Source organism: Rousettus aegyptiacus, unplaced genomic scaffold, assembly GCF_014176215.1.
Source record: "Rousettus aegyptiacus isolate mRouAeg1 unplaced genomic scaffold, mRouAeg1.p scaffold_m13_p_8, whole genome shotgun sequence".
NCBI classification, from domain to species: Eukaryota; Metazoa; Chordata; class Mammalia; order Chiroptera; family Pteropodidae; genus Rousettus; species Rousettus aegyptiacus.
The window spans coordinates 101,818,497-101,845,089 of record NW_023416311.1 but is presented as its reverse complement, the minus strand read 5'-3'; the positions used below and the strand labels follow the sequence as shown (position 1 = coordinate 101,845,089).

Below are 26,593 nucleotides of genomic sequence, written 5' to 3'. Positions count from 1 at the left end.
CTGACAATGGCCACATTTCCAAAATTTATGAAGAAGTACCCAATCTAAGGCACACATTCAGCATCAGAAAGTCATAATTCTTAGAATCCTTAAGATACGATGATGTTTCTATGAAGTTACATGTAAAATAAAACCCTGTTGCGTTAAAAAAAATACATAAACAAGTTATAAAATAAATTAGAACATATATCTTAATTTTTTTCTGTGATAATGGCTTGGAAATCAAGTTCCTGGTTGCTATTGTTTCTATGTTCCAGCTAAACCGTAACTTCCCACACATAATTCTGTAAGCATCCCAAAGGATTTTCAGCTACTAAGACCGAGCTGATGACACTTGCAAAAAAATGAAGTCTTAGTACATACAGATATATAAGTAAATCAAAGAATTAATATGATGGTAGTACTTACAAAGACATTTGTAAAAAGATTGTTTTTACAAAGAAAGTTGCAAAAATTGTAAAAGTGCAATAACTCAGCAAACATTTAAGCTAAGTCTTACAAGTAGAAGCATATTTCTAGTAGAAAGTCACATTTGAAGAACTAATACTTGCTAATACATTATAAGAACTGTAAGTAAACTAACTCTTCTTCATTAACTATTCTCCATTAGATAAAATAAAGTATATTAAGATTAATAAAATAATATTCTGTAAACTATTCACACAGTTGAAAATTTACAAATTGTAAATCAACTTTTCATAGGCATCCTCTAATATGATCCCTGATAATCCCCACCTCCTGATATTTTATGCCTTTAAAGAAACCTCTCTTCAAATGTTGGCTAGATATAGCAACTCACTTCTGATTAAATTCAGAAACGTTAATGGGATGTCACTTCCAAGATTACTTTACAAAAAGACCTAATGGGAGTTCTCTCTCACTTTCTCCTATGTAGCTCCCCTGGAGGAATCCAGCTACCCTGTTGTATTGAAGCCTTGTTGAGTGGACCAAATGGCAAGTGACTAAAACCTGACGGTAATAATGTTAGTAGGCTAAAAGCAGAAACCTCCCACCTACCCCAGGCAAGCCTTCAGATAAGAACAGCTCCTCCTGCCAGCTACACTGGGATGTCATGAACTTGAACCTGAGGTACCCAGCTACATCAAACCAAGATTCATTATCTACAGAAATTATGAGATAATTAATGTTGGTCGTTTTAAGCAGCTAAATTTGGACCAATTTGAAATACAGTAATAGATATTTCCCAAACAGCTCCATTGTAGTCATCAGTTAATTGTCAAATCTGGTGGGCCCTTTTAAGTTGTCACTCTACGGTACAAGCTAAAAGTTTGGTGGAAGATTAAAAACAAAACAAAAATTCAAAGAATCAAATAAAAAACATAATACCACATTTATTCTCAGAATAAAGTATTCAAAATGTGTCCTATTCTCCAGATCTGATTTTCTAAAGAAATGAATTATTGTGGTCACAGCTGATGTCCAAAGAAAACCACTTGCTATAATCAAATCCTCAGCTCATCTTCCCAGAGGATGCCATACCATCCAGTAATCATGCTTTTTAATGTTTACACAAAAGAGTTGGAAACTTTTGTCTACACAAAAAACTACATGTGAACATTTACAGCAGCTTTATTCGTCATGGCCAAAACTTGGTAGCCACCAAGATGTCCTTCAGGAGGTGAATGAATAAATAAACTGTTCAACATCTAGACAATGGAATATTGAGTGCTAAAAAAATGAGCTATTAAGCTGTAAAAAGATATAAAGGAGCCTTATATGCATATTTTAAATGATGACCTACTGTATGATTCCAAATCTATGACATTCTGAAAAGGTAAAACTATGGAGACAATAGAAATATCAGTTGTTGTCAGGGGTAAAGTGGGGAGAGATGAATATCCAGAACATAGAGGATTTTTAGGACAGTGAAAATACTCTGTACCATATCATAATGGTTTTTATTATATATTATACATTTTTCCAAACCCATAGAATATACAATACCAAGAGTTAACTCTAAGTTAAACTATGGGTTTTGGGTGATTTTTGTGGTGTGTCAATGCAAGTTCACCCTTGATATAAAAAGTCACAATTCTAATGATTGATGTTGGTAATAAGGAAGCCATGTAAGTACAGAGGCAGAGGATATGCAGGAAATCTCTTGACTTCCATCTCAATTATGTTGTAAGCCTAAAACTTCTCAAGAAGTAAAGTCTTAAAAAGGATTACACAAATAGTAACTAGACATAAAAATAAAGATGCTATGATACATTTCAAGAGAATAATTCTGAGTATGGTAGATATTCTAAAAAGTGTATAGTGAGTACAGCAAAATACCAAAAATTATTCAAACCGATAAATATGTAACACCAAAATATTCAAAATATCTTCTAATCACTAGAAAAATAGACAGATGAGATTTATTTATAAATCAAAAAGATTTAGAATACTTTTATAGAACTTCTAAGGACTAATGAATACTTTAAAAAAAAAAATACTCTTAAACTCCAGGAATATAAATTTGGTGAGCTTCTTCTTCTTCTTCTTTTTTTTTTTAAAAAAAAAATTCTTAATAGAGGTATACTCGATATACATATTTTAAAAACTACATATTTAATGTATAAAATTTCATGAGTGTGGACATATTACAAACACTGTTAACATCACCAAAATGAAGGTAATAAACATATCTAAAACCTGTTAGAGTTTTCTTGCGTCTTTTTTCTTTTTCTTTTTTGTTTTTGTTTGTTTGTGTATATGTGTGGCAAAAACACTTAATATAAAATCTACCCTATTAACAAATTTTGAAGTTTACAACACTATTGTTAACCAGAGGCACTATAAGATACAGAGATCTCTAAAACCTACTTATTTAACATAACTGAACTTTTATACCCATTGCACAGTATTGAATTCTATGCTTCTATGAGTTTGACTGTTTTATGTACCTCATGTAAATGAAATCATGCAGATATTTGTCCTTCTGTGACTGACTCACTTTATTTAGCAAAATGTCCTTCAGTTTCATCCATGTCACATATGGCAGAACTCTCTCTTTTATTAAGGAAATATATGATAAACTCATAACTAACATCAACTTCAATGGTGAAAAAATTTAAAGTTTTCCTCTAGGATTTCTAAGTTCCTCTAAGGAGGCAAAGATGCTCATTCTGGGCACTTCTCTTTAACATAGCACTGGAAGTTCTAGATAGAGAAATTGAGAAGAAAAAATAAAGAGTCTAATTTAAAAGAAAGAAGTAAAGTTACCTCTGTTTTCAGATGACATAAACTTATAGGAAGAAAACCCTAAAGACTCCACAAACAAAATAAAACAATACAAAACTGTTAGAATGAATAAACAAATATGGTAAAGTTGCAGGAAATAAAATAAACACGCAAAAATCAGTTGTGTTTTTATACACTACAACAATGAACCATACGAAAAGGAAATCCAGAAAACAATTTCTTTTACAATAGCATCAAAAAGAATGAGATACTCAGAAATACACTTGAATAGAAGGCAGAATTACCATGCACTATAAACTATATAAAATTGATGAAAGTTATTAAAAAATACATGAACAAATGGAAAGACATCTATGTTCAAGGACTGGAAGACTAGTATTCTTAAAATGTGCATACTACCCAAAGCAATCTATAGATTTGATGCTGTGCTATTATAATCACAATTTAATAGCATTTTTTTCCCATAGAAATAGAAATAAATATCTTAAAATATGTATGAAACTATGAAAGATCCAGAATAGACAAAATATTTTGAGAAAGATGAACAAAGCTGGAGGCTTCACACTTACTATTTGAAAATATATTACAAAACTGCAGTAATTAAAACAGTATGGTGTTGGCATAGAGACAGGCATATAGACTAATGAAATGAAACAGGGAATGCAGAAGTAAACCAAGTCATGTAAGGTCAACTGATCTTTGATGAGGGTGACAAGGGTAAATAATGGGGAAACAATAATTTCTTCATCAAATGGTAGAGTATGCATATACAAAAAAAGAAATTGGTCCTCTACCTTACATTATACACAAAAAATCAGCTCAAAATTAATTAACAACTTAAATTAAGACCTGAAAATGTAAAATTCCTAGAAAAAATCATAGAGAAAAAGCTTCTTGATATGCTCTTGGCAATTATTTTTTGGATATGATATCAAAAGCACAGGAAGCAAAAGCAAAAATAGACAACTAAGACTATATCAAATGAAAAACTTCTGCACAGCAAAGGAGACAATCAACAGAATAAGAAAGACAACCTATACAATAGGACAAAATACTTGGAAATCATAAATCTGATAAGGAGTGAATATCCAGAAGATTAAGGGACTCATACAAGTCAATAACAGCAACGACAAAAGAGCAAATTGATTTAAAAATGGGCAGAGGAACTAAATAAACATTTTTCAAAAGAAGAGATCCAAATAGCCAACAGGTACATGAAAATATGCTCAACATCACTAATCATCAGGGAAATGCAAATCAAAATAACAATGAGATATCATCTCACAGTTGCCAGAACTGCTATTACTAAAAAGAAAAAAATAACAGGCGTTGCAGAGATGTGAAGAAAAGGAAACCCTTGTGCACTGTTGGTGGAAAGGTAAATGGGCAATCGACTATAGAAAACAGTATGAACATTTCACAAAAAATTAAAAATAAAACTACCATTTCACCCAGCAATACCACTTTTGGATATATCCAAAAGAACTGAAATTAGGATCTCGAAGAGATGTCTGTATCTCCATGTTCACTGAAGCGTTGTTCACAATGAACAAGACATAGAAATAACCTAAGTGTCCTTGATCATGTATATGTGTGTGTACATATACACACATATACGCAAATATAAGTTTATATATATGCATATTTGCATATGTAAAACAAAGAAACCAAGATCTTTGGGACTGGAGTTCTAGAGTAGTAAGCATATTGTAAAGAGGCTAGTATGCATTTCATGCATAAATATGTTATTAACATTTATGTTTGACACAAATATAACATATACATGTATCTTTGTAACTTTAATCCTCAATGTGATTCCTTTATATCCTTTCACATTTTTAGTAATAGGTGATTAACCATGAATAGAAATATATAAAATTATCCTAAAATAACAAGTTATATCAGATAAATTTACTCTACATATTTATTCTAACAGAAAAAAATGCTAGTACCTATCATAAAGACATGTATAGAATTATCTTTAAAATTTCTGATAACTGAGAGCCAACAATCCATCAAAAATTAGGTATTATCATCTTTGACTATAATGATAATACATAAACCTTTATTTACCTGTTATTTTATGAGAATTGACATTCTCTATAGGACTGAAGAATACTGGAGAGACACATTAAAGTGTATGATCATAACGTATTTAGAAAACTTTGATCAATAGACTGATGCTTTTTTTTTTTTTAAATAAGATTAACAAAGACCATGACTCATAGAATATTGATATACTAGGTGAACGATCCTTTGACTTGGTGTAATATTTTTACTCTTTAGTTACTCTCTGAAAAAAAAAAAAAAACAGCTATCTTGAATAATTTTACAGATCAATCCAGTCAACATTTTTGCTGTTGCTCAGAGGAATCCTTCAGAGTACTCTGCTTGTGTCCGAAAAAATTATAAATGGTAAGGTTGTTATCCAATTTTCAAGAGGATTACAAAGGATTAAAAAATAAAACACCAAGATTGCAATTTCACACACACATATAAACACACACGTAAACATAGATACAAACAGATACTATTGATACAAACACGCATTACATGTGTGATATGGTATCTCCATTCATGAATTAGCTGGAGAGAAAGATAAGAAGGTAGTTCATGTATTCAATTCTTAGAAATACATTTTATGACTGGGTTTGTAAGGGCAAATTTAAATTTAAAACAAAAGGCTTGAATCTTAATTCTCCTTGAAATAAAGGGGAAAATTTCCCTCACTCCCTACATTTTCTTAGCGCATTTATGAGAGGAAACAGTTATTGTTTTAACAGTCACCAACTACGGAAGTATATTCTGTCTGAATTGTGTAGCAGTGAAGAATCACTGAAAAAAATTCTTCACGGTAAAACAAATTGTTTTGCTGAAGGCCAAAGTAGGTAATAGCTTTATGTAAAATTATGTCATACAAAGACTTCTCCAAACCAACAAAAATGTACATATTTGCACCACTATATATTGTGCAATGAGGATGTATTTTGGCAGGGGATAAAACTACAAATAGCTGATTTACTACTGTTATGTAGGCTTTTTTCTTGCATCTGTAAGTTTAGGATTTATGTTGGTCTTTGAAATAAACAAATATCACCAGGATGTTGTTAGTTTTGGATAATGTTTTCATATCAAAACATATTTCAGTCTGAGTTCTGAATCTCATTTTTTTTATATATATTTCCTTTTCACATCATCATGGTGTCTGTTTTATTTTTTAAAATCATTTCAAAAAAAATATATGTATATCAGAAATTAAGCTTTTCTTACCTATTACATTAAAGCTATTTATATTCTATTAAAAAAGACAACTAGTTTACTCAAAAGAAAATTTAATGTCTACAGTTGGTGTATCCCTAGATTTCTGAATATCTATAGGATTTTCTTCTATTTTATTGCAGTAATTTTATACACTCTTAACTTTTCTGACTTTGTGACACAAAAGGTTTTTATAACCTTTTAATCTCATACATTACACATAAAATTAACATAGATATTATATTTTTAAATGCCAGCTCATGTATCATTCTCCTATGTTTTTATGTTTTGTAAAAATAAATTTAATGTTTATGTACTAATATGGATCGTTTCATGTTAAATTCTTTTTTTTTTTTTTTTTAGGCGCAGCAACCCTTGGTTGACCTCATAGATTGCAAAGACCTCATCAGCTTACAATCCCTCGTTTTTTAATTTTTTTTTTTAGCCTATGGCACCCGGTCTTCCTAGGTGGCCTCCTATCCAAGTACTAACCAGGCCTGACCCTGCTTGGTTAGCTTCTGAGATCAGACGGGATAGAGCTTGTTCAGAGTTGCGTGGCCATAGACATATGTTAAATCCTTTATTGAATCTTTCTTCTTCAAATGCCATAAAATAATCTTGCATTTTCTTTTAAAGCATAAATAGCACATAAGTCTTTAATCAATTTGGGAAACCTTCATAATGGCACTTTAACTACTTTTACATGATTGGCCAGTGTTCTACTGCCTTTTATTTCCTAATATATCTGTAACTTCAACTTGGACATATGCCAGGTCCCAGTGTAGACATGGATCTGTTTCCTAGGTGTTCTACAAAGTCCCGTAGATCCATATGTCAAAGCAAATAGAATTTATATTTCTTTTGTTAGCACCTTCCCAATACTTTTTCTTTAAAAGTTCTTGATCATTTTGAATCTGTATTCTTACATACAAATTTTTTGGTCAGCTTAGATTGGTGACTCATTTAGTAAATCTTGCTTGCCTTGTGCCAGCACATTTTCAGGTACTGATAATACAGTAAACAAAACAGACAAAAATCTGGGTCCTTAAGGAATGTACTATGTTATGAGAGGGAAAATGCGCCAGATATATTATAAATATACATAGTGCACTGCACAGTGATAATGCTAAGGATAACAGACATAATATGTTTATTAATCAGCTGTTTATGTGTTGATAAATCACCAAAATATCTCAGTAGCTTACAACGAATATTGAATTCTATCCTGTCATATATGAAAACAATGACTATGCTACAACTCTGTTAGGATAGGCTCACTTCCAAGTGAATTTTCTTTCCAGAATATGAGTAGAAAAAGCATTCACTGTGAGAGCAAGATCATGAACACAGAATATTACTACTGAAGTGCATTTAAATCTTTTTTTCAAGCATGGCTTATGACATGTCTGCTCATATTCCATTGACTCGAACAAAGTAATTGGCAAAGTTCAAAGTCATTGGCAAAGTTAAAGTATCAGGGACATATAAATCACCTATAGGAAAGCATGATAAGAGAGGGAAAGGAACAACTGTGAACAGATAATACAATGTGTTTACAGTACACTTTCCAGTCACAGATATTTGACTGCTTCTCACAGATAACATATACTTAGTAATGTCTGACATCCCAAGTCTCTTTAAACCATGACATCAGACTTGAATTCCAAGATCTTGTGACATGATCATTTCTGAATGTGGTTCTTCTTGATCCAAAGACCACTGAATTAGGAGAAATAATTTGCACACCCCAAACACATATAATTGGTGATGAATAGGGCAAAATAATAAAAATAATTGCCCCATTTGAAAGAAAAAAAATATCAGTGGCTCATAGTAATTTAGAAATTATTCTGTACAATCATTACAAAGGTTCTGTCCCTATGGCTCTGAGACTATCTTATTTGGTGAACCCTTTACATTTCTATTTTGTATCTCTGAAATTCAGGTACGTTCTGATTTCTTTCTCTTTCCTTCTTGTCTATTAGAAAATAGACTAATATTTTTTGAATCACCTCTTACAGTATCTTATCAAATACAGCTATTAACAATCGATTCACCTTAAAGTTATTCTCTTTAAGACTTTTTCTCCTAAAACCATGAGTTTATAAGGTAAATTTTCTGCTTTCCAAGTAATGCCAGACAAATGTTTTACCTAAGTAAAACATAACCATTTTCTAGCATTTTATAAGCTTTACTTTAAAGTTTTGTTCTTCAAACACAATTCCATATACTTTGTTGTTGTTTTTGTTGTCACAGACAGAAACTTGCTTCTAGAGAGATAGAGTACGGAATGCATAACCACTTTATCAGTCAAATTTTGTTGCATCAACAGATAATTCTTGTATCTCAATGATTTATAACTGCAAATATTATTTTTTCTCACACTACAGGTGAGCTCTGGCTTGCTGCAGCTCTGCTGGGCTCTGGTGTGCTTAGCCCATTAAGCTCTGGTGTCTTCTCATTAAGCTGAAGGACTAGCTTTTTTTCCAGGCTACATTGTTATCAGAGTGGAGGCCAAGAAAAGAAGAAATTGAGCCAAATCGTGCACACTCATTAAGCTTTCTGCTCAGATGTGGTTTAAATCATGAAGGTGCACATGTCATTGAGCAAAGCAAGTTACTCGGTCAATCCCAGATTCAGCTGGGAAATGTCATCCACTTATAGGAAAGAATGGCAAAGGTGGAGAGAGAATGAATAATTGTGAACAAATAATGAAATCTATCAAGGACAGGTAAGAGAGATTTCAATAATTTGAGGATAAAGAGTTGTAGCAAAATCCGAATCTAAACAGAATTCTCTAAGGAAGTAACAGAAGTAGGAATGAATATTGTATAATAATTGCAATCTCTGAAAACATCTTAAGTAGTTTTACAGTAAGGTTTTCTGAGTAGTAAACTCATTCTTTTTGTTTTAAAATATCTTTATCTCATCCAATTTTTTATTCTAATTTAGTGAGGTTTTTTCCCTTCTCATCCATTTTTTAAAAAATAATTATTGTCATCTGGGCCATTATTGCTGAGGAGAAGACAAAATCATTTTTCTCTTTGGTTTTGGAATTCTAAATTTCATTATAACATATCTAGGTGATAATACTTTACATTTTCCCACTCCATTTGGGACTTCTGATTATTTATCTAATGATTAATGTCTGTAGTTATTCTTAAAATTTTTCGGTCAAGTTTTCTTTTCTTTTTTTCTTTTTTTCCTGAATATCAGCTCACCATTCTCTTTGGTGGCTTCATCTGAAACTCCTATTATTGTACAGTGAATAACCACCCTCCCCCGCTCTGACAGTATATATTGGGATCCCTCTTCTTTTTTGTTTTAAATCTTCATGTTCTCTGATGCATTCTGCCCAATTCCTCATACTTGCCTTGCAGTTTATTGACTGTGTCCAGTTTCATCTAATCTCTTCCTTACCAAATTTGTTTGAGTTCTTAATGTCAGTGTCACCTTAAGTTTCTGTTAACTGATGGGCGTGGCTTCTCCATTTTCTACTTTAGAACCCTGCCTTCATGCCAGACACCCAACTGTAGTAATGTCCCTAATACATTCCTGTAATCACACACCTCCTCCCTTTTCCAGGGTTGGCAAGGTAAGATGACAATGCCTGCATTGCACTTTTTACTCCTTCTGGTCTTTTTCAACATCAGCGTGCCATTGGCTACTTGTTGTGTAGGACCACTCATACCACCACAACCATATGGAACTATCAATTAAAGTCAACTGGAGGAAAACTCACAGCTCTATCAGTAGCGAGTACATGTAATCCCCTGACCCTTATCATTCCAATGTATGACACTTAGGCTTCATGGGGCTCTACGACAGAACTCCAGTAGGAAGGAATATTCTCTACATTTGCAGGATCTGAGAGATGGGGAGCACTAGAGCACCTGTGCAAATATGCAACAGTGGAACACTCTAGCTGATGAAAGATTTTGAGAGAAAGGAGGAACTTTGAAGGTTCTGTAGCTGGTGCCAGCTTATAGTCTCTTGAACTAATTCATATCTACTCAGCCAGTTGTTTTATAAACTACTGAAATCAATGTGCAGGTCCACTGTAATGCCTCTTTTCATTACCTTCTCATATTAGACATTTGATTTTTGTCAAAGCAAGAATATTGATAATTTATAAATCTAAATTTATTTTCTTGTCTTTTTTTTGCTTTGAGTTGTCATGAAGGTTGTTCACTCTTGGTAATTATTAGATTTTTTTTTTTTTTTTTTTGTGGAAAGATTAGTGCGTGGAAAGCATTTTTTTTCCTGAATAAATTGTTTATTATACCAAATGTTTACTACAAAATCTATAGCATTTTTGATGGATTACATTATTTTAAGGTAGAATATTTTCTTATCTTGAAAAGTTAAATATATTGGAATAATTATGATTTAAATGCCTTAAAAATAATGCTGTGACTGACATGCACAATGGCAGATTAGGAAACTCCAAGCCCTGTTTCTCTGTGGAAACATTGAAAACACCAGAAACTGACTTAACAAAAGTAACAGGAGCTTGGAAAAACAGTCAAAGGTCAATAGGAATCAAGCAAATGATCAATAAATATAATACTTTCAAAACAGAAAGGATTTGTGATGTTTTCACCTGCTCACCCCTTCCCAATAGAGAGAGATCTTGGTCTGTAGGAGGTAACAGCTCAGTTCCCAATTCTCTCTACCAAAAGATCAACAAAGATGACAAATCTAGCCAGAACGATTAGTGATAAAATGGGAGATGATTCAAATGACTAAAACCAGAAACAAAGTGAACCATAGATTTTATAGAAGAAAAGGACTGTAAGAGAGTACTATAAAAAATTATATATCAATGAGATGACTAACTCATAGGAAAATGAAAAATTCTTAGAAACAGACAACTTACAAAGACTGAATTTGAAGATATTAGGATAGTCGTATGAAAAAAAAAATGAAAATATTGATGAGCATGTAGGGAAATTGGAATATTTGAACACTGCATTTGGGAATATAAAGTACTCAATCCTCCATGGAAAACAGTATAGTGGTTCCTCAAAAAAATTCAATCTAAAATTATATGATCCAGCAATCCTATTTTTAGATACAGAGCAAAAAGCGATGAAAGCAGGGACTTAAATATTTATTTGTACACCAGTTTCTATAGCATCATTAATTTTACAATATCTAAAAGGTGGAATCATCCCAATGCCCTTCAACAGTGAATGACTACACAAAATAATATACAAGAGAACATTAATCAGCCTTAAAAAGAAATAAAATTGTGATAATTCTGATATATTTTATGGCATGAATGAAGCTCAAAACTATGTTAAATGAAGTAAGACAGGCACAAAAGGGCAAATATACGATTTTTCTTATGTGAAGTAACTAGAATAATCAAATAGTAGTTATAGGGTACTGTGGAAAAGGCAGAATAGGGAGTTAGTGTTTAATGAGTATAAAGTTTCAGTTTTGCAAGGTAAAAAGAGTTCTACAGATGCATAGCAGTAATGACTGTGGCGCAATGTGAATGTGTGAATCCACCGGACTGCAGACTTAAAAATGGTTAAAATGGTAAGTTTATGTCATGGACATTTTGTTGCAGTACAAGTTAAATAAAATCAAGATGTGAACATCTGGTATTGAAACCTTTCTTCAGAATGGAAAAAAATTAAGTAGAGATATCACCAATGCTAGAAATCCATGACGATGGGATGAATTTGATAATAAAAACTTAAGAATATAATATTATTATAAAACATATAATTTTCTTCAATATGTTAGTTTTTCTCTGCTTTTCTGGATGTGAAGCTGAGATTTCCTCACATATGAGGTGGTCAAACAGGCTTTATTGAACTTTAGGTGTTAAATTATTTGTAGTATATTAGTCATTTTGTTCCTAGTTTGAATATATATGAATAATTTCTAAGTTATACTTTATTAACAAGTTTTAAAGATATTTTCAAATAGTGATAGTATTATCTATTTTGGTATTAAGACTATACTTTTACATAGGATAGAGATACAAATATTATTTCATAATTTTTTCTGACCGTGATATAATGTAATTTGCTATATATGATCCTTTTCATAAAATCCTTAGGCTGCATCATAAAATGCCAATGATTAGGTGAAGTACATTTTAAAAAGAAAGACTTGGTGGGAATAATGAAAGGATATCTGGCTCATTGAAGCTTGTCCTTTTTAATACACTTATTCCCCCCAGGATAGTATTGATTCTAATTCCTTTTTAAAAGACCTTGTGTCTTTGCTTCAGTAACTTTGTCAGCTGAGTAAATAAGTCATTCCTTAAGAGTAACCCAGGCTCCAGTCTTTAAAAGCTGTAATCATCTAATCATTGCATTTATTATGACTAATACGTTTCTTAATTGAATAGTGTTTACTTGGGAAAGTGGCTAGTATGTAATATATATATTTATTTATAGATTATTCCGGGGGAAAATTGAGTGACATGTGAATGGTTTGATACTGTGAAGTCTGAATTATCTAGGTTGTCTTATATTGATAAGATTAACCAGAGTATTTCTAAATCTGTCCTTTATACTGTTTTATTCAGATATAGTTTACATTAGATGTGCTACTTTCAAATTAAGAAAAAGACACACAAAATCTGGAATTTTTCTGCATCTAAGAAATTTGTATTGAATATTAACAATTAAGCATTTTATTAGGATCTCACTAAGATATGTTTAATTCATGGATAAATGACTAATGTTATAGCTATTTGAAAGTCACATATTAATATTGCCCTATATCAAATCTTCATTGTACTTTAGAATAATATCTTTAAAATTGCTTAACCTAACATATTCTGTGTTATATTGTGTAAACTATAGCAAAGCTAATTACCCTATAAAAAATATTTTTCCCTTCAAAATGAGATACAGTGGGACAGTTTTGGACATTCTCTCACTTTTATGATAAACACAACTCATAAAAAGCTAAAAGACTGTAAACATAAATTTTAATGGGAAATCATCCTTACTTTTTTAAGCATTCTGTGAAGAATTGAAAATTGATTTTTAAATACTAGGAACTATCAAATCATTTCAAAGTGATCTCTATGATCATTAACATGCATATCTATACTAAGGAGAATAAATAAAAAGAATCAACCTACAATTTTGCCATAGTGTGCAGCCAAATAGATTAAAAACGGATCATGAAATGGTTGACATGTTATGACTGGTAATTTTCTAAATAGGCAACCTCCAATAATTTAAAAATATTTAACTTTAAAATTAGAAGAATTCCACAATCTTATTTATTTAGAGCAATTACCTTGTCTGAAAGAATATGCACTATAGGTATATATACCTTGTTTAATAGAATAAACACATGGGGAAAGATTTTTAATTGTCTTTATGTATACACTAAATCATATAACATAAGAAACATATTTTATCTTTACAGGGATGAATAAAAATACTAATAATAGACAAATAACTTGCCTGAATTACAATTAACTTAAGAATTTCATCTTTCAAGATTTATATGTTCATTTTATCCTTGTTGAGTATCAAATTGATATGCTACTATTTAGAATATCTTCCATAATTTTTCTATTTTAACAGTGTGATAGTCTTTTTAATCTGTACATGATAGAGTGAAATATATATAACTCTCCCATAGAATACAACTATAAAAGCTCCCCAATATGCATAAAATGACTGTTTCAGTAATTCAAGAATATTCGATGTAGAAAGGCCTGAGTGAAGTGTGATTATGGAAAGAAAAAAAAAAACATAATAAAATGAGTTTTATATTCACATTGACTTAGGGCAATTTTTAAAAATGTGCAGTGTGAAGAGAAAGAGTCCAAGCAGAAATTATATAGTTTGTGGAAACAGAGGTTGGGGTCCTGGGATAGCACGGTATCTAAAATAAGAACAAAGGTACAAAGAAAAAGAAAGCTCACAGAAATGAGCCCCAAAATCATAATTTAATTTTCCTGTGGTAATTATAGATGTTGACACTATATTTGCACATGTAGAGACTCCAAGAAACCAAGAAATGCATTGATAATTCAATAAAAGGATAAAAAAAAGTAAAAGAAAAATATTGAAAGAAACTAATAGCACAGTGAAAAACTTAAATAGAAATATATCAGTAATTAAACTAATTATGTAAATTAAAATAAGCAACAAAAATTGTAGACCAAACACCCAAACGAGAATTAATACCAATTCTTTTCAAACTCTTCCAAAAAACAGAAGAGGATGGAACTCATCCAACCTCATTTTACAAGGCCAGCATTACCCCACAACCAAAACCAAACAAGGATCCAACAAGAAAAGAAAATTATAGGCCAAAAGCCTGGTTAAACATCCATTCAAAAATCCTCAACAAGATATTAGCAAATTGAATTCAAAAGTACATTAAAAGAAGTATACATCATGATCAAGGGAGATTTTTCCAGGGATGAAAGGATGGTTCAACAGCTGCCAATCAGCCTATGTGATTCAACACATTAACAAAATAAAAGATGAAATTCATATGATCATCTTAATAGATGCATAGAAAGTATTTGACAAAATTTAATATCCATTTATAATAAGAAGTGGACAGAGAGAAAATGTGCCTCAATATAATAAGAACCACATATGACAAGCCCAGAGCTAACATTGGTGAAACGCTGAAAGCTTTTTCTCTCAGATCAGGGACAAGACAAGGATGATCATTCTCGCCACTTTTGCTAGCCAGAATAATCAGGCTAGAAAAATAATAAAAGGCATCAAAATTGGAAAGAAAGAAATAAAATTATCACATTGCAAATGACATAATATTATATACAGAAAACCATAGAGACCCCATTAAAAAACTGTTATAACTAATAAATGAATTCGTCAATGTTGCAGGATAAAAAATCAATAAGCAGAAATCTGTTGCATTTCTATATACTAAATAAGGTATCGGAAAGAGAAATCAGGAAAACAATTCCATTTACAATTGCATCAACAGAATAAAATACCTGGAAATACATTTAATCAAGTAGGTGAAAGATCTGTATTGAGAACTATAAGAAACTAAAAAATTAAAGAAGACACAAATAAAAGGAAAAAATTCCAAGCTCACAATATTGTTAAAATGTCCATACAACCAGAAGCAATCTATAGATTCAATGCTATCTCTATCAAAATTTCAATGGCATTTTTGACGGAAATTGAACATACAATCCTAAAATTTGTATGGAATCACAAATAACATTCTGAATAGCCAAAGTGACCATGAAAAAGAATGAAGTTGAGGGATCACACTGCTTAATTTCAAACTATATTACAAAGCTATAGTAATCAAAGTAGTATTGGCATAAAGACAGACACATAGATGAATGGAACAGAAAAGAGAGCCCAGAAATAAACCCACACATACATGGTCAATTAATTATGACAAAGGATCCAAGAATATACAATGGGAAAGGATACTCTCTTCAATTACTAGTGTTAGGAAAACTGGACAGCCACATGCAAAATAACGAAATTCAACAGTAATCTTGCATCATACACAAACATTACCTCAAAATGGATTAAAAATTTGAGACAACACGAATAGATCATCAGATAATCATGCCAAGCAAAATAAATCAAAGAGAAAAAGTTGAGAACTATACGATTTCACTCATATGCAGAAACGTAAAACTGAAAGCAACAAATGAACATGACAAATGAACAAACATTGTAAACACAGATGACAGTTTAGTGGTTACCAGAGAAAGAGGAGGAAGATAGGTAAGGGTAACGGGGGTAAAATATGTGGTGATGGAAAGAGATTTGACTTTGGGTGGTGAATACACAATGCAATATACGGATGACATATTGTTGAATTATAAACTTGAAATCTATGTAATTTTATTAACCAATGCCCTCCCCCCAATAAATTTATAAAAAGACTTGAACAGAGACCTGAAACCATAAAATTTATGGAATACAACAGGAAGTAAGGTTCTTGACATAGGTCTTGGCAATAATATTTTGAATCTGACACTAAAAGTAACAAAAGCAAAAATAAACAAGTGGGGCTACATCAAATGAAAAAGCTTCTTCAGTTCAATAAAAACCTTCCAAAAAATAAAATAGTAACCTACTAAATGGAAGACAATATTTGCAAATTATATATTTGATAAGGAGTTAATATCCCAACATATAGAGAACCCATACAACCCAATAACAAAAAGCAAACAATCTTATTAAAAAATGGGCAGAAGAATTGAATAGACATTTTTCAAAGAAGAAATACAGATGGGCAATGAGTTCATAAAAAGATATTTAAAATCATTAATCAACCAGGAAATGCAAATCAAAAACACAATGAGATATCATCTCACAGCTGTTAGAGTGGCTATTATCAAAAAAAAAAAAAAAAGTGATAACAAGTGATAACAAGTGTTGGAGAAGTTGTAGGGGAAAAGGAACCTGTATACCCTGCTGGTGGGAATGTAAATTGGTACAGCCACTATGGAAATGCTATGGAGTTTCCTCAACAAATTAAAAAGAGAACTACTGTATGATCCAGAAATTCTACCTTTGGATATTTATCTGGAAAAAAATGAAAACACGGATTCAACAAGATATGTGCACTGAATGTTCATTGCAGCACTACTTACAATAGCCTAGTGTCCATTAATAGATGAATGGATACAGAAATTATATATAATACATATATATATATTATTTAGTCATAAAAATACAAAATCTTTTCATTTACAATGACATAGATGGACCTCAAGGACATTATGCTAAGTGGAATAAGTCAGAAAGAAAAAGACAAATACTGTATGATCTATCTTATATGTGGAATCTAAAAGGAAAAAAATCATTAATCTCATAAACATAGAGAATAGATTGGTAATTGACAAAGGCAGGGGGTGGTAGGCAAAGAAATTGGAGAAGAGGTCAAAAGGTAATAAAAAATTTAATTTAAAATAATTTAAAAATAGTCACTATATTCACAAAGCCACAAAGTAGTACACACATGCGCACACACACACACACACACACACACACACACGTACGTGTATCCTATTTATTTATTCTCTTTATTCCAGATTATGTTCTTCGTTAATTTCAAGGTGTTGCTTCTAAAATATTCCTCCATATTTAAATTGATTTCTTAAAAAAATAAGATTATAATAAAATAAAACAACAAAAACTTACTGGCTTAATGAAATTTAAAAACTATGAACAATATAGTTTAAAGTAAAATGATAGACATTATTTTATCCAAATGTTAACTGCAAAAAAAAAAAAGAGAAAAAACTCTGGTATAACTATATTCATATCAAACAAATTTGACTTGAAAGTATCAGCTATTAGTAAAGTTAAAGAGATATTTCACAATGAAACATTCTCAATTCATAAAAAAAAATACTTTAAATCAGTGTATCCAGTAACATGATTTCAAACTAACTAAAAAAAACAAAAACAACCTAATAAAAAATAAGAGGGCAGATAAAATATCTATTAGCATAGTGGGAGACATTAACATGTATATCTCTCAAGAGCTGGCAAACAAAAATTCTGCATGGATACAGACAATTAGAATGACACAACTATTTTACAAATGTAGATAATAACCATGCAGCTGCAGAATTTACCTTCTTGTAAAGTACACAGGGACACTTATGTAAATAAAGTGCATGATGATATTTAAAGAAATCCTCCCAAGTTTCAAAATATATGTCTGTAAGCATACTAAAATGAACTCGATGTCATCTTTATAAGTATACTACAGAAACTCCAATTTGCTGGCAATTAAAGCACACACTTCATATTTTGATGGATCAAAGAAGCTTTTTAGTTTGTTTGTTTCTTTTCAGTCCTCTTTCAAATAAAACATCAATGTTCAATGTATTGTACACATTTAGATTTGTTTTCATAAAAATGCAAAAAATAAATTAAAAACTATGGTTCTTCGTCTAAAATATTTTGTTATTGGCAAGAACAAAAAAATGAGTATAAGTATCTTCATCAATGATACTTTCTTTTTCATTAAACATTAAAACTTACCCAAATCAGTTAAACACCTGTACTTTTTAGTATTATGGGAACTACTGCCATCTATTGAACTTTTAGGGCTTGTTATGCACTATATCATCACTACAGTTATAAGTGGGCTAAAGTTGTTGGATGACTTACAATTTTGCAATCATTTCAACTTCGTGGGGAAATTTTGTTTGACAACCAAGTTTCTATTATTTCATTGTGATTATTTCACATGTATTCTTCTTTCTCCAACTTGTTTATTTACTCGAGGGCAATTCTCAAAATCCAGTTCCTTCCACGTAGGGTACAGAAGGTTTGTTTTATAAACTTTCATGTAACATATTGAATTTTATATGCATATTCTTTAAACTAATTAATAGATGTCAGTGATTTTTCCTACATAATTAAAATTCAGTAATAACTTTAGTATAACAATAACACAGTTAAAACCAGAGAAGGAGACAGCAAGACTCTTAAGATGTAGAATAAATTACTTGCACTATAAGGAGCAATTCTGAGGAATTTTACACCTAAATTTTACACTTTTTTTTCTGAAGGAGAACAGGGTATCTCTTTGTTCTTTGTGTAAGGATTCAAGCCTTAGGCTGATTTCTTCTTTTTCACTGTGAGCCTTACAAGTAGCTCCCTTTTCCAACTCTCCTGCCCTCACGTAGTCATTACCAGGAACTGCATAGTGGTTGTCCTCTAATTTGGATGTGCGCTGAACAATCTCTATTCTCCCCTATAGCCTCTAGACACTGACAGGCAGCTTGCTTCAGCCAGGAGCTTTATTTGCCTTGTGTCCTAGGCCACTGGGTTTGCAACTCTCTAGAGTAGGGACTTTGTAAACTATTAGTCTACTTCATTCTAACTCTCGAACTCTTATTCAAAGTCTATCTACTTTAAATTAAAATAAACTTATAGTTTTTAATAAAAAATACAAGATATATGAAGATGACTCACTTTTTCAGGCCATAGTAAATTAGCAGAAAAAAAAAACACAGGTAATAATTTTTTCAGTTTGTTTGCTGGATGTTTATACTAAAATTAATCATAGCAATGATATAAGAAAGATGGCTCCATCAGCCAGGTAAAGAGAGAAAGAAGTCAGGTGAAACATCACATCTTAAGAGATATAGTTAGACTACAGGATCTATTTGATGAAGGGATATGATCTTTATATAAATTGAATTACATGGATTTGTGCCTTTTATGGTGCTTTCTGAATACCAGACCTCATACTATATCATTTTCTTCTTCAGGCAGTTTACAAAGTTTCATTATATAAGTAGCCAACTAGTGAGTTATAACACATATGGGTAAATGAAAAAAATACTTTACTCCAAGTTACTCTTTTCGTGATGTCACTAAATTATTCTGAAAACAGCAGTATGTCAGTGCAATGTGAGTGCAAAATAAAATGCCTTTAAACAAGTCAGAGTGTGTATGGTCTCTGTTTCATAACTAAATGTATCTTGCAGTGTAGCAGAAATGTTATCTGTCAGTCATTCCACCACATAGACTGCTACTGACTAAAAAAAGGCAAATCTCATCACTTTTAATGAGTTCACTCAGAGTATACATTTATTCTGTATCTTTGTCAGGAAAAATGATTGTTTCACCATGAACTGATGCTTTAACAATAACACTGTCACTAATCAATAATAAAATTAGAAATTAATATTTCTATTTCATCACTATTACAGTTTTCTGTTGAATTCTAAAATCAATTTGAATGGATTTGCAAATTTAAAAATTAGTTTATGGAGAGAAAGATAGAGAGAGAGTGAGAGATGTTATTTGTATCCTGGCCAAGTATTTATTGACCCCGTATTATATATAACTGACTTTTTCACTTAATAACTAAGATATTATACATCCTAAAAATAGTGATGGTTGAATCTATTTCAAAATGAAACAGACAAGTTGCTATAATAAATTATAATAAATTTTGTATTCAATTTACTTTAGCATTATCACTCATTGTTTAAAAAAAAAAATCTTTGAACTTCATTTTTCTCATTCTACGAAATAATAACACTTGCCTAAAAATAATAGATGTGTGAACTAAATGATAACCTAAATACAAAAGTACAGTGCACTTTTTAAATGATTTAAAATTTAATTATAGGTTATGAATTAATGTAATATGAACCTGTGATTTATAATTCTCTCAAATATACTTTGTTTGTAGAGCAAAGGCCAGCAAACCACTTAACATAAACTTATCTCTAGAACCAATATTTTAAAGTGGTTTTACTCAACTGTGAACTTGACTTGCATGTCTTTTAAGGATGGTAATTTGACAGAGTATGTAAATTAGGCTCATTCATTCACTCATCATAAATCATTCATTCAATCATTTTCCAAGGGATGGGCTGAATATTTGAATATCTAAGCTTACAAAGACAATTCAAGTATCATTCTTCCTTACAGGGATTCATAATAGTAAAGGAGATAGATAACTATAGAAATAAATATAATACAAAGTGCATGGAAACGTGCTAAGTAACAGGAAATAGGGATTGACTATTTCTATTAATTCTGCAACAGAGTTCAAAAGAAACTTATAACAGGGAATTTAAACAAAGAAATGTGAGTGTGAAGAGTCTGAGTTAAATTAAGAATATGCAAAGTGTTTCTGTGTTTTAGGAACAGGCAGTATTTGCTGGGGCTGGGCCTAGAGTTTACTGACAGCAATATTAAGAAATAAAAGTAGGGAAAGCATTTAGGACTAACTTAATGAAGAACCGTTTCTGACATATGTTGTCTATTTTACTATAGTTCTTAAAAATTATGTGTAGGAAGGACATAAAAGATGCTAATTAAAGATTATTCTATAAAATGTCACCCACAGCTCTGCCACAGTAGAAATCAGATTTATTATAGTTATTTCTTTCCCATTTTGAAGATGTCATAAACATCATTTTTTCCAGACTCACAGAACTGATACCTTCTTCTCCTGAACTGCTTGCAAGTTTGTCCTCTCCATTTTGAACACCCACATTCTATTTCGAGATTCTACCTTATCGTATTTGCTGTACCCTGATGTTGGTGTGCGTGTGTGTGTCTGTGTGTGTGTGAAGAGTGTTCATTCACAACATGAAGGCTTTCCTCTTAAATTTGTCACAAGAGGTATATGTGCAATTAATTTGCATGAGTAGAATACCCATATCAAAATATATTTTGAGTATCTCTATGAATATCTTAGTAATCCATAACTTCTTCAGCAACTGCAGGATATCATTACTTAAAATATTTAACACCGATGCCAAATGAAACACATACATTTACTTATCAGGTTCAGGAGACAATAAGTGGAAAGATTTCTTTAGCCTAGTATATAGAAGGGAGACCCTAAAGCACTCATGACAAAATCCGATTTAAGATAACAGCAACAAGACACTATATAGTCAACTATTTCATTTTGTTTTGCATAAATGAATAATGTACAAAAGTAAACCAGAAGAAATGGGTACATACTCTGCGGAAACCGTGGAGGGTTGTCATTGACATCGGTCAGCGTGATGTTGACTGTCGTCGATCCTGAAAGCCCTCCGACTTGCCCAGCCATGTCTTTGGCCTGAATGACCACAGAGTAGTGTTCTCTGGCTTCTCTGTCCATATTATGTAAGGCAGTTCTAATAACTCCTGGAATAGAAATCAAAAAACCGTATGGATTGCATGTTAAATGAGAAACAATATAAAATTTCCTTTTTTTTCTAAGAAATGTATTTTTAAATGAAATACTTTAAATGAAAGGCTTCTGAGGCAAATGTTACCTTAACAATGTTACTAAATCTGTCTCATTGAAATGTTTATTATAACCACGTGTCCCAAACTGTTCTGTTAGTGGCAAATTAAGATACTAATCTTCTTGGTTCCTGGGGTGAACAGCTCCAAGAGGACAACCCTGTAGCCGGAGCTTGGTCCTTCTGTTGGTGGATTCAATGTTCTACAATATGTGCTTTTGGTCAGTGTCAACTGGGATGATTTGAGTAGAGGTTAATTTTTCTTTTTACAGAACAATTTACATAAATGCTTGACAGCGTTGTCAAAATTTGATGATTGAAAACATTGGAGACGTGTGAACCCTTAAACAAATATTATAGGTGGGAAGCATTTTAATGTTTATCAAGACTAAGAAACTCACTGTTTTTGCCAGGAAATAAGTACTATGATAAGAAGTAGATCTGTGTACATAAGCAAAATAAAGAAAGTAATGAGATTGAGTCCAAAAATTGCATGTAAAAGTCAAAGTATTTTACAGTGCCAAAGGGGATACTTAATTGGACTTTTTCATGAGTTAATACTTGGATCTAAAGAGATAAAAAATGTTATATATCCATTTGTAATTATTTGTAGATACACACACACACTTATACATACACATTAGATGGCTTTGTTAATAGCGCCTTAAAATTTAAAACTAAAACATATTTTCAAGAGAGTCGAGTTTACCCAAGAATTATTAACTATGTCATGTAATTAAAAAAAAAACTTTCCCTATGTAGATGAGCCACATTATAAGTATATAAATATATATGTATATATGTATTTTTTATGAATGTAGACATTAATATATTTGTTACTCCAAACATCGGCCAACATTTAACAACCACCTTTTTACTTTTATTAAAAATATTTGGATTGTGACACTTTTGAGACAGACACCAATGGCTTCAATCAAACACACACTTGATTAGTTAGTAGTGCCATTCATAGCATGATGCCAATTATTATAATTATTAACTATAGAGTTTAGCAAACATATTTGCAGGCAATATCATGATATAATGAAAGAACATAGGGTTGTATATTAAAGTTAAAAAATAGTCTTTTAAAAATGGAATGAAATAACCAATCAGTTATTTTAAATATAGAATACCAAGCCACACATTTTTTTTTTTAACCGAATTGATTGGATGTGTAATGACTTTGAGAGGAGAGCCTCAGGCACCAGGAAAAATGATCCCGCAGCTTTCAAAATTTGTGAATATATAATTGAGGAGTTCAGGAAAACTTTCCTGAAGCTAAATAGAAATGAAATTTATTCTTATCAAAAGAAATTATAATAATACGATAATAAATGATTCATCTAATTCACACATATAAAAAAGCCCCAAGCATCCTTATTAAAAAGAACAATATTTTATCACATATGATAATTATATAAGAAAGGATTAAATTGATGCAGAAAGGAACGAGCTAAGAATTTGTAAAAAAATTTTGTGAAAAAAATATATACTTCCAAATATTTGAAGCAAAATAAAGATGCTATTCTAAAAATATATATATTATAAATGTAGCTTGGCTGCAATGTGAAGAAGCAGAAGATTATTGTACAGTATAATACTTTACAATGAAATCCCTAAAGTGATATTTTGAAGAATATAAATATATAAAAGTAAAATCAATCATTACAAAGTGAATGATAATCTCTTCTATACAATTTGAATATTATTCATTTAATAAGAGAAGCAAAATCAGCATAACTTCCTGTTTTATGTCCTATGATCTTCATTTATTCCATTGCATTGCCATTATCTTTGTTTTTTTTTTTTAATAATACAGCTGCTTTTGACACAAAATGGGAAGAAACAAGTTAGCCAAATTTGCAAATGGAAAGAAAAGAGCAAATCCAGAATTGACATTTACTTCTCAGAAATGATTGTCTAAGGATCCATTCAAACTCACAATTCTCTTGAGAATAGCCCAGTGGCTTGTACCTAGCTATGGCTTCCCCTGTGAGCACATAGGTAACTTTGAGTGTTACAGTCAAAGTGCCATAACAGCGTGATGTCTGTATACAAGAGTCCTCTTCTAACATGTAGCCCAGAGTCATGTAAGCAGAGTGGCCTAGAATGTAATTGGTGCAGACTAAATTTTTTTTATTATTATTTTAAATAGACAATATTTTAGAGCAGTTTTAGGTCCACAGCAAAATTGGGAAGAAAGTATGAATACCAGATTTCCCTTCCTCCCTACACACATACAGCCTCTCCAAACATCAACAACCTGTACCAGAATCGTTTATTTGTTATAATGGATGAACCTACATTGACATATCTTTTTCAATCAAAGTTTATATTTTACATTAGAATTCACTCTTGGTGTTGTACATTCTATGGGTTTGAACAGATGTATAATAACATGCATCCACCATTACAGTATCACACAGAATAGTTTAACCGCCCTTAAAATTCACTCTGCTCCACCTGTTCATCCCTCCCTCCCCTCAGCCCATGGCAACCACTGATCTTTTTCCTATCTCCATAGTTTTGCCTTTTCCAAAATGTCACATAATTGAAATTGTGCAGTGTGTAGCCTTTTCAAATTGGCTTCTTCACTTAATAACAGGCATTTAAGTATCCTCAATGTTTTTTCATGGCTTGATAACTCAATTCTTTTTAGTGCTGAATAATATTCTTAGCCTGAATTTAATACAGTTTGTTCATATATTCACCTACTGAAGCATATCTTGATTGCTTCTAAGTTTTAGTGATTATGAATAAAACTAATATAAACATCTGTGTCCAGGTTTTTGCGTGGACATCAGTTTTCAACTCCTTTGAGTAAATATCAAAGAGTATGACTGCTGGATCTTATGGTAAGAGTTTGTTTAGTTTTGTAAAAAGTCTTAACTATCTTCCAAAATGATTGCACCATTTTGTATGTCCACCTGCAATAAATAAGAGGTCCTGATGTTCCACATCTTCACTAACATTTGGGTTGTTAGTGTTTCAGATTCTAGCCATTATGTTAGGTGTGTAGTGGTATCTCATTGTTGTTTTAATTTGCATTTTCCTAATGGAATATAATGTTGAACATCTTTTCATATTCTTATTTGCCATCTGTATGTCTTCTTTGGTGAGGTGTCTATTCAAACTTTTCCCTATTTTTTAATTGGGTAATCTGTTTTCTTATTACCGAGTGCTAAGAGTTCATGGTATATTTTAGATAAGTCTTTAATCAGATATGTTTTTTCCAAATATATTCTCCAAGGCTATGACTTGTCTTTTGAAGTCCGGCTTATTATTTCTTTCATGGATCATAATTCTTGTGTCGTATCTAAAAAGTCATTGCAATACTCAATATCATCTAGATTTTTTCCTACATTATCTTTTTAGGAATTTTGTATCTTTTTATTGTATTGTTAGATCTGTAATCTATTTTGAGTTACTTTTATTAAGGTTTTAATGTCTATGTAACTTTTTTGCAAGTAGATGTCCATTTGTTGCAACACCATTTGTTGAAAATATTATCTTTTCTCCTTTGCATTACGTTTGCTCTTTTGTCGAAGGTCAGTTGACAACATGTATGAAGTCTATTTCTAGGCTCTCTATTCTGTTCTATTAACATATTTATCTATCATTTCATCAATATCACACTGTCTTGATTAGCATAGCTTTATAGTAAGTCTAGATGTTGGGTAGCGTCTGTCTTCCGTATTATGTTGGTTATTCTAAGTCTTTTGCCTCTATATATAAACTTTAGAATCAGTTTGTCAATATCCATAGAATAACTTTCTGGGGTTTTGACTGGTATTCCATTGACTCTATAGATGAAGTTGAAAAGAACTAACATATTGATAATGGGCATAAGGTATATTCCAAGGACAGGGAAGGGGTGAGAGATTTATTGCTCGGCTCCAGGACAAGGGTCAATGTGTATTCATGATTTCTCTATGACTTCCTTATAAATTTATAACTAGCATAGGTAATTCCAGTGCAGAAGGGTCAAGAACATATTTTGAAAAGCCACAGTTAGAAAGACAAAGTTTTATCAGTATGTATTTATATCTTTCTTTCACTTTTTACCTTCATCTTATCATGCCAACAAATGCATACATGTATGGAAACACATGCACAGACAACAAAAAAAATGCAGTGTTACTATACATTTTTCAAAACTGTGAAGTCTAAACTCATGTACTAGGCTAAGCTATATTTACACAGTCCGAGTAAGAAATGTTTTGTTTGTTTGCTTGTTCGTTTGGGTTTTTCTTCCATGTGTACATATACAGAATATTGTAATACATCTTACTTTTGTTTTTCAAATAAACTTATGGGCGTTTCATTAAGTAAATTTGTAAAAAAAAAATACAGAGCAGTAAATTAATTACCATAAATTATTACTTTTTCATTTGTTTG

General features: G+C 31.3%; 1 protein-coding gene across 3 annotated transcripts in view; it reads right to left on the bottom strand.

Moving 5' to 3' along the window:
- CDH18 (cadherin 18) overlaps nt 1-26,593 on the bottom strand; it is a 368,075-nt gene that overhangs the window by 77,682 nt on the left and 263,800 nt on the right. For all 3 annotated transcript variants that reach the window (XM_016166126.2, XM_016166127.2, XM_016166128.2), the window contains one exon: nt 21,924-22,091. In XM_016166126.2, coding sequence (XP_016021612.2) covers nt 21,924-22,091 — 168 coding nt within the window. The remainder of the gene's footprint in view (nt 1-21,923; nt 22,092-26,593) is intronic.